Source organism: Lynx rufus, unplaced genomic scaffold (assembly GCF_022079265.1).
Source record: "Lynx rufus isolate CCGP_SWC_20201006 ecotype Redwood Valley unplaced genomic scaffold, mLynRuf1.p SCAF_6, whole genome shotgun sequence".
Taxonomy (NCBI): domain Eukaryota; kingdom Metazoa; phylum Chordata; class Mammalia; order Carnivora; family Felidae; genus Lynx; species Lynx rufus.
In genome coordinates, this window is record NW_025814878.1 from 120,161,746 (window position 1) to 120,174,374 (window position 12,629).

The 12,629-nt window shown below is 40.7% G+C and overlaps 1 protein-coding gene across 1 annotated transcript in view; it reads right to left on the reverse strand.

Moving 5' to 3' along the window:
• GMDS (GDP-mannose 4,6-dehydratase) overlaps positions 1-12,329 on the reverse strand; it is a 644,755-nt gene extending 632,426 nt beyond the window's left edge. Inside the window, exon 1 of the mRNA XM_047101621.1 lies at positions 12,072-12,329. Within this exon, the coding sequence (XP_046957577.1) occupies positions 12,072-12,173 (102 nt within the window). The 5' untranslated portion in view covers positions 12,174-12,329. The remainder of the gene's footprint in view (positions 1-12,071) is intronic.
• Between the last annotated feature and the right edge of the window lie 300 nt (positions 12,330-12,629).

The following is a 12,629-nucleotide window of genomic DNA, read 5'->3' on the forward strand; positions in this document are numbered from 1 at the left end:
ACATCTTTAACCATTCTTCACTGAATATAAGACTATGCAAAAGAGTTCTATGTCAAAAAGAAGAATACAGTAGTATATGAGCTTAGGCAGCTCAGCTTTCCACAAGAAGGCCTCACAATTAACCCTGTTAATACAACAGCATTTATAACCAGAAATTTCCAAGGAAGAGATGCTCAATCAATAAATCTACTGAATTAATGATACGTTAGAGAATTTTTAATTTGAGAGAGAGACAGCACGCATGCGCATGTGTGAGTGGGGAGGGGCCGAGAGAGAGAGAAAGAGAGAATCCCAAGCAGGCTCCACACTGTCAGCACAGAGCCCAATGCAGGGTTCAAACCCATGAACTGCGAGATCATGACCTGAGCCAAAACCAAGAGTCCGACACTTAACCGACCCAGCCACCCAGGTGCCCCAATGATACTTTAGAGCATTTTTATTTAAGAAAGGATCTTCATGTGATTCTGTGACTTATTTATTACTATCATACTACTTAACATGCTGTAAAATTGCTTGTTGCTCACCAGACTATCAGCTTCTTAAAGACAAAATCATATTCATCTTGCTGGTGCCTATATCTCCAATACCTACTACAACACAGAATAAATCTCAGCAAATATTTACTGAATGAATAAAACCTCAACTATTAAATGCTAAGCTCAAAATATATATAATAAATAACAGGAATAAAAAAACCACTTAATTAGGTATAACCTAAAAAGGACAGCTCAGATTTTTCACTTTAACCTTACAAATTCCTATTTATTTATTTTTGGGAGGAGAGAGAGAAAGAGAGAGGTACAGAGGGAGAGAGACAATCCCAAGCAGGCTCTTTCTGGATGATGTGGGACTCTGCCCTCCCACGCGGGGCTCAAACTCACGAACTATGAGACCATGACCTGAGTTGAAATCAAGAGCTGGACACTTAACTCACTGAACCACCTTTAGGGTTCAATCCTAAAGTCATAGCACTTTACACCCTGAATAGACTTGAGAGATGACCAAAGCATCTTTGCAATAAGGATTAAGAAACAGGCTCAGAAAAAATTAAGGCTATAAAATAAAGGTGGTGTTAAAACCCAGCTTCTGATTCTCAGTTCCATGTTCTTTCCTCAGGTAATCAATTAGTTACACGTAAAGACTAAAAAACGTTTCCACCACATAACAATCTTTGATCAAAGTAGGAAAGCACTCAACACATCTTTCTCATTTCCAATTATGCCAACCTTTCATTCCAGGACCACATCACAGTAAGGAAGATTCAGAGTGCAGTCCACTGCCTGCAATCCTCTTACACAGGAAGATAAGACTGGCTCCCAGATCTGCTTATATAATCAGTCTGTAAGACTTAGTGATGTCAAATCTCCTCACCTCCAGTACTTTACAGCCTTGTGGTTGATTCCAAATGCTATGGAACTTTCTGCCACTGATAATAGACTCGTGCAAAGCGAAGCTAAATATTAATACACTCTTCATTCAACTTTCTTTCCTTAAATTCAAGAAATCTTTTATTATCTTCTTAACACTGTGAAGAGAAGGTACATTCTAATAATGGGGCAAAAGTCCCTATTATGTGCAAGAATTATTTTCTACTTGGTAGAATTATTCTTTTAACCCAACAGCAAAGGTTAAAACTTGCCCAAAGCCATGCAGCTCATACGCAACTAATCAGTAATTCAAACCCAAGTTGGGCTAAAAATCTAACTCATTCTCTTCCACTTACTCCAAGACAGAGCCCCAGCCTGCAGAGAGTTTACAAGATTAGTCACCAATACAGGTCCTCCAAAGAACTAAGATATGACCCACATGACACAGCTAATAAAATAAAAGGTATCTAATGTAGTGAGTGGTTAGTGCAGGCTTATTTTACTACTATAATCCACCTTTCCACAACTGCAAAAAACTCTTAACTATGCTTTGTTTTTCAAATCTGATATACAATTTATGTATCTCTCCTTGGAATTTATATGTCGATACCAATTACAAACTTAATAGAAAAAAATTAATGGGATTTACATTTCAGATGTCACTCTGCAAAAAAATGACTGGACCCACTTTTGGATAATATATTTAACTTCTGTATTCATTGGGGATAATAAGAAAACTGCATCATAGGAGTGCTCTGTTGCTTCAGTAATAAATATAATAACTTTGAACAGTGCCTGGCAGAAAGTAAATGTGCAATACGTGCTAATTATTATAATTACCATAATTATCAACACCATCTAGAACATCATCAATGTTATAAGGATGGTCATTTTTGTCGTTTTGTTCACTGTTATATCCCTAGTGCTTGACACATATTTGGCACTCAAACATTTGGTGAATGCATTAATTACGACTAACAATACTTCTATTACTAAACAGATTCACACCAAAATGTAATTGCCTCTGGGAGGAGAGATAAATTAAGCATGAAAAAAATTACTACCTGGAAATTTAGAAGAGGTATGAAATAGGAGAATTGCTAGTAGCCCAAATGCAATGCTATTGGAAGAGAGAAGAGGGGAGGCTACTCTCAAGTCAGGGAAGCATCTCTTCAGATTAAACTAACTCACCAGAAGAAACATCAAATCAAAAGTACTTGCTAAAATCATTTTGCAGGCAAAACTATTTTCAGGCTTAGACCATGTTTGTTCATAACAGGCTACAAGAATCTAGAAGACTTCTGAGTCTAAGGAAAATCTAATCTGGACCTTGACATCAAGGACAAACCCCAGTTTATAGAAACAAAAAGTAGCATTAGAGAAAGAAAAAAAAATGTATCTAAGGGCACAACAAGTGAACTGGGAGCTGTAACTCTCTGATCCATGTGCAGGTAGAAGAATCCTTGGGAACAATTCGTAGCAGCCGCACAAGCAAGCATCTCAGCCTCTCACCTGCCTCTCTCCACCACACTGAAAACTAAGACCATCAAAGCTTATGTATAAGCTCTCCAGCCACAATTTTCATCCAGACAGCCCATCACCCACACTGTAGCCCCAGAGACCTACCTGTTTCTGAGGATCCTATTAATTGACTACTGGCTCCTGGCTCTCCCCTGGAAGAGGAAGGTTCATGAGCAGGGAGAAGTATTTTCATCTCTTACTGTAAAAACCCCTTAGAGAACTGAAAAGAACACTGGGGAAATGAGCCACAAGAACCCTTCAAAAGGACTCAGAGAACATAGTGCTCGACCTCCATTTCCCTACCCCCCTTCCATACTTCCACTAAGACACACACACACTGCTAATGTTAACATCACCTAAGGAGCATGGTAAGGCACCAATCAAATTATATAGCAGCCTTTAAAAACAAGTTGAGAGCAGTGAGCTTCTGCAGTTAATTGACAAACTGCCCCAACAGAGCTAGTCTGATAATGCAGGAAAGAAGGTCCTGAGGGAAAAAAACTAGTGCATTAAGGGTTCTTAGGTCATTTTGAAATTCTCCAAGTCTCGGTTTCCTTGTTTAATACAAGGTGGACAGTAAAAATTCATACCACCTGGGGTTAAAAGAGATAATCTGTAAAGATGCCTGGTACACTGCATGGCACACAGTAATCATTCTATCAATGTCAGTAATTTTTTTCTGTACCCTATCCCCAATAATTATCTACTAAATATCCAGAAGGCAAACATTTTGCCTCACTCCTTAAACCTGATTCTTTACATAGAATCACAACCATATAATTCTTCTTTAGTGGTAACTTTTGTCTCACAAAAGTTCCGGAAAGGCTGCTTCAACAGGCAAGTTGAGAACTCTACACCTTAAAGAGCCATTGAGGATCACAAAGACACTTAAATGTACTTTCCGTTCATCCAGAAATCAAGTCAGTAACTAATAAAAGCCACTCTCATTTCAGCCTTGGAGTCCAGAGGCCAAAATGGAGATGTGCAGCACTGGGTTTTCCCATGTCATGAGTAGATAAGGTAGCACTAAGTTTGGAGGCACTGACCAGCTCAGGACAGCATATGACCTTGAATGAATAGTGAATATCTAAGGTCTCTAAAGAATGTGTTGTCCAACATAAAAAGATGTTCAACATCACTAATCATCTCGGAAATGCAAATCAAAACCACAGTGAGATATCTCTTTACACCTGTCAGAATGGCTAGAATCAAAAAGACAAGAAATAGCAAGTGTTGGTGAGGATGTGGAGAAAAAAGAAGCCTTTTGCACTTTGGTGTAAATGTAAATTGATACAGCCACTGTGGAAAACTGCATGAAGGTTCTTCAAAATAGAAATAGCATATGGTCCAATAATTCCACTACTGGGTACTTACCCAAAGAAAACAAAGACACTAATTTGAAAAGATATGTGCACCCCTATGTTTATTGCAGCATTATTGACAATAGCCAAGATATGGAAGCAACCTAGTGTCCATGGAGGACACTAGTATCCTAGTGTCCTAGTGGATAAGGAAGATGTAGTACATACATACATACACACACACAGGAATATTACACAGCCATTAAAAAAGGATAAGAACTTACCATTTGTGACAATATGGGTGGACCTAGAGAGTATAATGCTAAATGAAAGAAGTCAGACTGAGAAAGACAAATTCCATATGATTTCACTCATATGTGGAATCTAAAAAACAGAACAAATGAATAAACAAACAAAAAGCAGAATCAGATCTGTAGATACAGGAAACTAATTGATGATTGCTAGAGGGAAGGAGGTGGGAGAATGGGCAAAATGGGTGAAGGAGAGTGGGACATACAGGCTTCCAGTTATGAAGTAAGTAACCCACAGGAATAAAAGGCACAGCACAGGGAATACAGTCAATGGTACTGTAATAGTGTTGTATGGTGACAGATGGTAGTTACACTTGAGGTCAACATAGCATAAAGTATAGACAAGTTTAATCACTATGTTATACACCTGAAACTAATGTAACATTGCGTGTCAATTATATTCAAATAAAAAAATTGAAAGAATGTGTTGTCTAAAGTTAACCTTTCTTTATTTAGTCCCTATAATCTTGTTAATTTTCCTTTATAGATCCCATACTAAAGATTCCTATGTAATTACCCTAAGCCTCACAATTTTTGCAGAATGAAAATATTTTGTTAATATAAGATGTTAAATGTTACATAAAGTTACCTTTACCTTACATATCACAACAGATTTGATTACTCTTCACACGTATATTTATTATTATTCAACTTTCTAGAACACTATAATATTACTACATATAGTTTCTACTCTAATATTCCTAGCTTAAAGCAGTCTCCCTTTCTTGTTAGCAGAAGACAGTGTTGATGAGTCCTAACATAATAGAAACACAAGAGTCCAGGGTGCTAATCAACACGAGCACTAATTTTCTGTGTGACCTGGGGAAATCACATTTTCTCAGTCTCCTTTCCTCCTCTACACAATAATGGTATTTAACTGTAGCTCTAAAATCCCAACATGTATACCACAGGAGTATATTTCAAATTTAGTGGTAAATATGAATACAAAAACAGTAGGAAATCTATCACACAAAACTGGGCATGTTACCTTTTTTCCCTGAAATGAACATATTCCATGTCCTTTAAACCTTAAGTTATAATAAATCATTTCACCTCCTAAACTGCAATCTGTCAAGTATATACTATCCCAATCTGCCCAGTACCCTGACGATGTCTTGCTTCTACCCAACCAAAAAGGAATACATCGTTAACATTTTATTCTTATTTCTACAATCATCTGCAATTTCCAGGCAAGTCTTCTGCAAGACAATAAACAACAGTAACTAAAGATTAATTTAATTAATTTACTTTTGAGTACCTCACAGGGTATAAATGACTAAGACACTTTTTTCCTATTCTCAAGGAGTCGCAATCCTGTAAAGACATAGCATGCATGCTGTCACTCCCTCTCCCAGGCAGACATCACTAACCAATCATGGGCCTCTCCCCTGCACTGGAAAAAGCCTTGGCTCCAGGATTCCATGTAGCCATTACCAATCAAATGGGCTAGTTTTAACAGACATTATCACATTTCACTAAATCTCCCTAGAGGAGAAAGCAGGAAAAAACCTCTCTGACCTCAGCCACAGCAATTTCTTACTTGATATATTTCCAAAGGCAAGGGAATTAAAAGCAAAAATGAACTATTGGGACCTCATCAAGATAAAAAGCTTCTGCACTGCAAAGGAAACAATCAACAAAACTAAAAGGCAACCAACGGAATGGGAAAAGATACTTGCAAATGACATATCGGACAAAGGGCTAGTATCCAAAATCTATAAAGAACTCCCCAAACTCCACACCCAAAAAAATAATAATCCAGTGAAAAAATGGGCAGAAAACATGAATAGACACTTCTCTAGAGAAGACATCCAGACGTCCAACAGGCACATGAAAAGATGCTCAACGTCGCTCCTCATCAGGGAAATACAAATCAAAACCACATTCAGATACCGCCTCACACCAGTCAGAGTGGCTAAAATGAACAAATCCGGAGACTATAGATGCTGGAGAGGATGTGGAAAAACGGGAACCCTCTTGCACTGTTGGTGGGAATGCAAACTGGTGCAGCTGCTCTGGAAAAGTGTGGAGGTTCCTCAAAAAATTAAAAACAGATCTACCCTATGACCCAGCAATAACACTGCTAGGGATTTACCCAAGGGCCACAGGAGTGCTGATGCATAGGGGCACTTGTACCCCAATGTTTATAGCAGCACTTTCAACAACAGCCAAATTATGGAAAGAGCCTAAATGTCCATCAACTGATGAATGGATAAAGAAGTTGTGGTTTATATACACAATGGAGTACTACGTGGCAATGAGAAAGAATGAAATATGGCCTTTTGTAGCAACGTGGATGGAACTGGAGAGTGTTATGCTAAGTGAAATAAGTCATACAGAGAAAGACAGATACCATATGTTTTCACTCTTATGTGGATCCTAAGAAACTTAACAGAAGACCATGGGGGAGGGGAAGGAAAGAAAAAGTTAGAGAGGGAGGGAGCCAAACCATAAGAGACTCTTAAAAACTGAGAATAAACTGAAGGTTGATGGGGGGATGGGAGGGAGGGGAAGGTGGGTGAGGGGTATTGAGGAGGGCACCTGTTGGGATGAGCACTGGGTGTTGTATGTTAACCAATTTGACAATACATTTCATATTAAATAAATAAATAAATAAATAAATAAATAAATAAATAAATAAAATAAATCTCCAACTCCATAAGTGATGATTCTGATACCTATATTGGAATGTAGAAATTTGTGGGAAACTGAATATGCATCAGAAAGTAAAACCAAAAGAGGTAGTATCCCCTTCATCTATTATAATTCAATTGAAGCATTAATTAAAAAGAGTTAAGGAAAATTGTGGGGAGAATGGTACTTCCTGCCAATTCTCAATTATTATTTTCTAATGTGCTAAATTAACCCTTCAATGAAGAAAAGGAAGCCTGCAAAAGCCACCGAGTCCAGGGAATTAGGTTATCCATTTAACGTGTTTTCTTTAAAGGCCAGGATTGTTTCATGGAAGCTAGAGTATGCTCAAATGAAACAAAATCAGTGAAAATAAAAAATAAGCCATAAAAAAAATTCTGAAACAAAATATGACTTAAAGAATCTGACCTTGATAACCCAAAGGGACCAAAAGTTTCTTTGTTGTCTTCCAAACACAGACAAGTTAACTCCTCTTGACTATTTAAAGATAAATGCTTTCTCTTCCATCTGTCATGATGCAGAAATCTGGAACCTTGAATAGGTACTTGCTTAAATGTTTGGCCAGATCTAAACCACTTCCCAAAGAAAATCTAGACCAACTTACAAGTGAGAAGGACCTCACCATGTCAAATTCTTCCACTTTTAAAACACCAACATTAAACTGACAATCAACATACCTGACAAAGTAATCTACAGCTCCAACTTGCCTGCTCTCTTGGCAGGGACCAGCTTGAAATAACAGATGTTAGAAAAGTATATGTTTAAAAAAGGGAAAAATTCACAAACACTAACCATTCAATTATCTAAGTCTCTATCAAAAAAGTGTGCCTTTGTCATCCAATAGGGAGTAATAAAAGTGTCCCAGGGAGATGAGTGTCTTCTTTAAAAAACTACTATCAAGCATATTGTGCATCATGTTGTTCTGTTGTTTAAAAGTTGTTTCTCTAGGGGCACCTGGGTGGTTGAGTTGGTTAAGCAGCTGACTCTTGATTTCGGCTCAGGTTATGATCTCACGGTTCGTGACATCAAGCCCCACATCAGGCTCTGTGCGGACAGTGCAGAGCTCACTTGGGATTCTCTCTTTCCCTCTCTCTGTGCCCCTCCCCTGCTTGTGCACATGCTCCCTCCCTCTCTCTCTCAAAATAAATAAACATTTTTTTAAGTTATTTCTCTAAGAGTGTAATACTAATAAAAAGTTTCACTCACCTATCATTCACCTATCACTTTGTCTTGACTATAAGGAACCTCAAAGTTGAATCTTATGTCCACCTTGACAGCAGCCACCTCTTAGTTTTGGGTTTTGGTACACTACCTCCACCTTTCTATTGCCTTCACTGCAGACTCCTGTTTTTTGGTTTTGGGGTGCTGGGGCTTTTTTTCTTTTCATTCTTTTTATGATGGTCCAATGATGTGTTTTTTTATTGATGCCACCTCAGAATCTTTTTGGAAATGAGCAAGGGTATAACTAATTTATAAGTTAAATTCCCTCTGTTATTATTGTATCTGTGCTCACTGTCCCCAAACCCTCCTCTCTCTGCACTCCTATGCATGCTGTTCACCCCAATATAGTCCCTGCTATTTCTAGCATTCAACAACTTCTCCCAGAATCCTGAGGTTAGATAAACCACTCATTTGGCCCCTAACATACTTGTACAACACTACTTTTTTCATGTGCATTGTCTTAAGTTCTTCAAAGACTGTGAAATCCCAGTGGGCAATGAGTAAATTTAAATATCTTTATACTCCCACCAGCATCAAAACAAGCATTGTACCTTGCAGACACAGAACAAAGATGTGTTGTTAATGAGAAGAGTAAGTCAACATTTTTGAAAGCCCACTAACTAAAACTATGTGGGAGATAACATGCTGAAAAGGTTTCTATCTTGAAGAACCAAGATATGTAAATTACCTATAAAGCCAATGGGGGGGGTGCATATATGTAAACACAAAGAAAGTTCATGGAATGGCTGCATTTGGCAGGATTACTTGGAGTGCACAGAGGCTTTTAGGAGAGTGAAAAGGAGTACAACGTGTGAGGGCATTCAGCCACAAAATGACTCCAACGAGGTACAAAGAGACAGTATTCACACAACAGCAAGAACAGTTCCACCCATATATGTAGTAAAGAACCACAAGCACAATTAAGACAATCAATGGAGGTGAGCTTTGGGGATGACTGGTAGAGGGCCTAGAGGCAGCAATGCAAAGCCAGAGCCTGTTTTTCTTTAAGGTGATTTAATGAGGTAAAAACTTGAGAAAATGATTCACAACTACTGTATTAAGAATAGACAGGAGGGCTGAAGCTAGACTATGAAGCCTGATGATAAATACTAGAGATGATAAATAGCAGACAGGGCACCATGGCTATCTGCATTCATTCTCAAGTGGGAATTTGAGACAACCCATTTAAGAGCCCATCATGGCACAATGACATGAATGCCCTAAGGGCAATGGTGTCTGCCTCATCTTCTTGAATCTGAGACTTCTTAGAGTAAAACAATCTCTCTTTCTCCCTCACTCTCTAACACAGACACACACACACACAGAACTGTATTTTAATTGTGTGTAGCTTACCACAGAAGTGTGTTAACAAAATGGGTCTAAGCAACTTCTTGGTTCAAATCTCAGCTCTGACACTCATTGGATGTGCATTCCCAGGGAACATTCTTAACCTTACTTAGGTAGGTGTAAATTGGGAATAAAAATTGTATCTGCCTCTAAGGTAGGGATATAAAATGTTTGCAGAGTGGCTCAGTAAGCTCTCACTGAATATTATTTTTAAAATGAATAATAACGTATAGATTTTCAGACCTCTGGTATTAACTCCATAGTCCTCTGGAGTTCCTTAATACCCAGGTAGGGAGTCACTGTCCTAGAAGATAAATGCAAAGTATAGCAGGGCATTAAATTCCATTAACAAGGACTTACATGGCAATACAGAGTTCAACATTGTGCCAGGGGCTATGGAAGCCAACACAACAACCCAACATGGAAAGGAATAATGCAGAGGGTGAATGTTGGAGGAAAGCTTAAAATGCTGGTGCTGAGAGTAAAAGGAGCCTGAAACTCAAGCAGGAGTTTAAAGTCAGAAATGAAGTGATGAACCAAAAGTGTCTGGCCAGGGCATAGCATGCTGAACACATGTATAAGAAAGACTCCCCTGTGGCAGCCTATAGGACAAACTACAGTGGGGGCCACTTCTGCTCCTCCCTTGTCACTCAGTACCAACCAGATGACTGTGTTCAAAGCTCTCAACAAGGTTTTATTTCTAACCTGCATTGATTCACAGTGTTGGTCACTCAAATTGGTATAAGCCATACCAACAGAGTTACATTAACAGCTTAACTAATTTCTTAATGGTACTAAAAAAAAAAAAAAAAAAATCTCTACCTTCAAGAGTTCATATAACCTTAGTAAACATTTGACCTTCAGATCTAGTATAAGAAATTGGAAGAGTCCTCACCATTAGAGAGAAAAAAAAAGTATGTAGGCCGTGACCTGGAAGCATATGGGCCCTTGACTAATTTAATGGTTCACTTCCTCAACCTCAAATCCTTGTCCTACACACCTCTTCAACCAGTTTTCAAACAGTTGTTTACTGTAATTACCTTAAACAAAGTAAGATGCATGAATAATCAGAAACTAATCAGATATCCAGTAGTTAAAATTGTCTAATATTCTTTGACTCTACATCTGGCCAATTCCAACTTCTTTTCTAATGCTAGAGTGCTTTGTGAAAAGAGTTTGAATCCGAATTAGACACTTCTAGTTGTTTGATTTCAGCAAATCAAACCCCCATGCCTCACTTTCCACATCGGTAAAGTGAAGGTTAAAAAAAAAAAAAATCCCCTTCAAAGAGTACTTGTAAAAACTAAATGAGTTAATATTAGTCAAGTGATCGATACATAATAAACACATTTATTAGCTATTATTATCATCTTCATTACAGAGTAATATTAGCCACTACCAGGAAATCTCCAGAAATACTATCTACAAAAATACAAGAGCAAAATTATTCCATCACCAATGAATCTCACACAGCACAGTCTGGTTAGATACAGTGGTCGGGTCCTACCTGTTGCAACATCTCTAAGATGCACATCTTAGTCTGCACATGGGGGTTCCAACATGCAGGACAGCTCCTCATGATTATCTCACTCAAGGAACTCCTTTTATTTGAAAATAGAACCCTAGCCTAACTTTTGGACCAATCTGTCACATACACTTCAAATGTGTTAACATGAATTTCAGGAGTTTGTGTACTTAAAAAGGTTTTGTGAGGTGTACTCCCCAAACAAAAACATTTCCTGGTCTGTGGCCCCACGGCACTACTTTCTTTTATTTTGTCTTTTCGTCTGGAAATCTGGTTGGGGGGAACGAAAAGAGCAAGAACTCCCCTGCTTCCCAAGCATTAGCAGGTAAGTGGCCTTGGCCCTTACACGGAAATACAGCAAGTTGACTCCACACACACACACACACACACACACACACTCTCTCTCTCTCTCTCTCTCTCTCTCTCTCTCTCTCTCTCACGGAAAACCAGTCCCTTTCCCTCCTCCAGCACTAGGATCTCTAAAGAACTGAATTGGAAGTGCACCCTAGAGGGCTTGGAAAAACAAGCGCTCCAGTCGCCGGCAGGACAGGTGAGACAGCGTAATCTTGCTCGGGTTTCAGGACAACATCCCAAGTAGAACACACGCCCCCACGCCCCCAAGGTAAGCCTAGAAGCATCCAATGTATCCAGGACACTCTCCACAAGACACATCTTGTCTCCGAGCTCTACAACAAGCCACATCGGAAACCTTCCGGGATGCCCAGAAGGCTGTTCCTGGAAACGCGGGCAGCCCCGAGCGCGGGGCAAGGCGTACATGTGCCCCGGCAGCAGCAGGCCCGGCTCAAACCCCCTCCTCGGCACTCACCTGGCCCGTGATGCCAGTGATGAGCGCCACCTTCCTGGGCTTGCCCATCTCGCCGTCCCCGGAGCCCCGAGCGCTGGGGCAGCGTACCGCCGCGTGTGCCATGTCGCTACGGGCGTGCGGCAGAAGGCTGGGCGGAGCGGAGGCCAGTGGAGCGGAGGCAGCGGCGCCTAAGGGACGTGGGGGTGTGCCCGCGCGCAAGTCTCCTCGCCCAGGCTCCAAGGAACTAGCGCACCGCGCGGCCCGCCGCCACAATCTGACAGGGGCGCTGGGGAGGCCGGGCGGGGAGGGCCGGGGGCGGGCCGAGGCGGGCCCCACTGCCGGGCGGCGGGGCTGCGGCCTGGCGGGCGCCGCGTCATTCGCGTCAGCCCGCGACGCTCCCTCTGCGCCCGCGGCAGGCCCCGCCCCCCGCCGACGGCCGCAGCGCCACGCCACGCCCCCTCCGCTGCTGGCCGCGCGGGCTCCGGGGGTGGGGTGGGGCGCCGGAGGGGCGGGCTGGCCTCTGGGCTGTGTCTGCTCTGTCCGGGTGTGATAGGCAGCTTCAGGAAGGGAACTGTTACC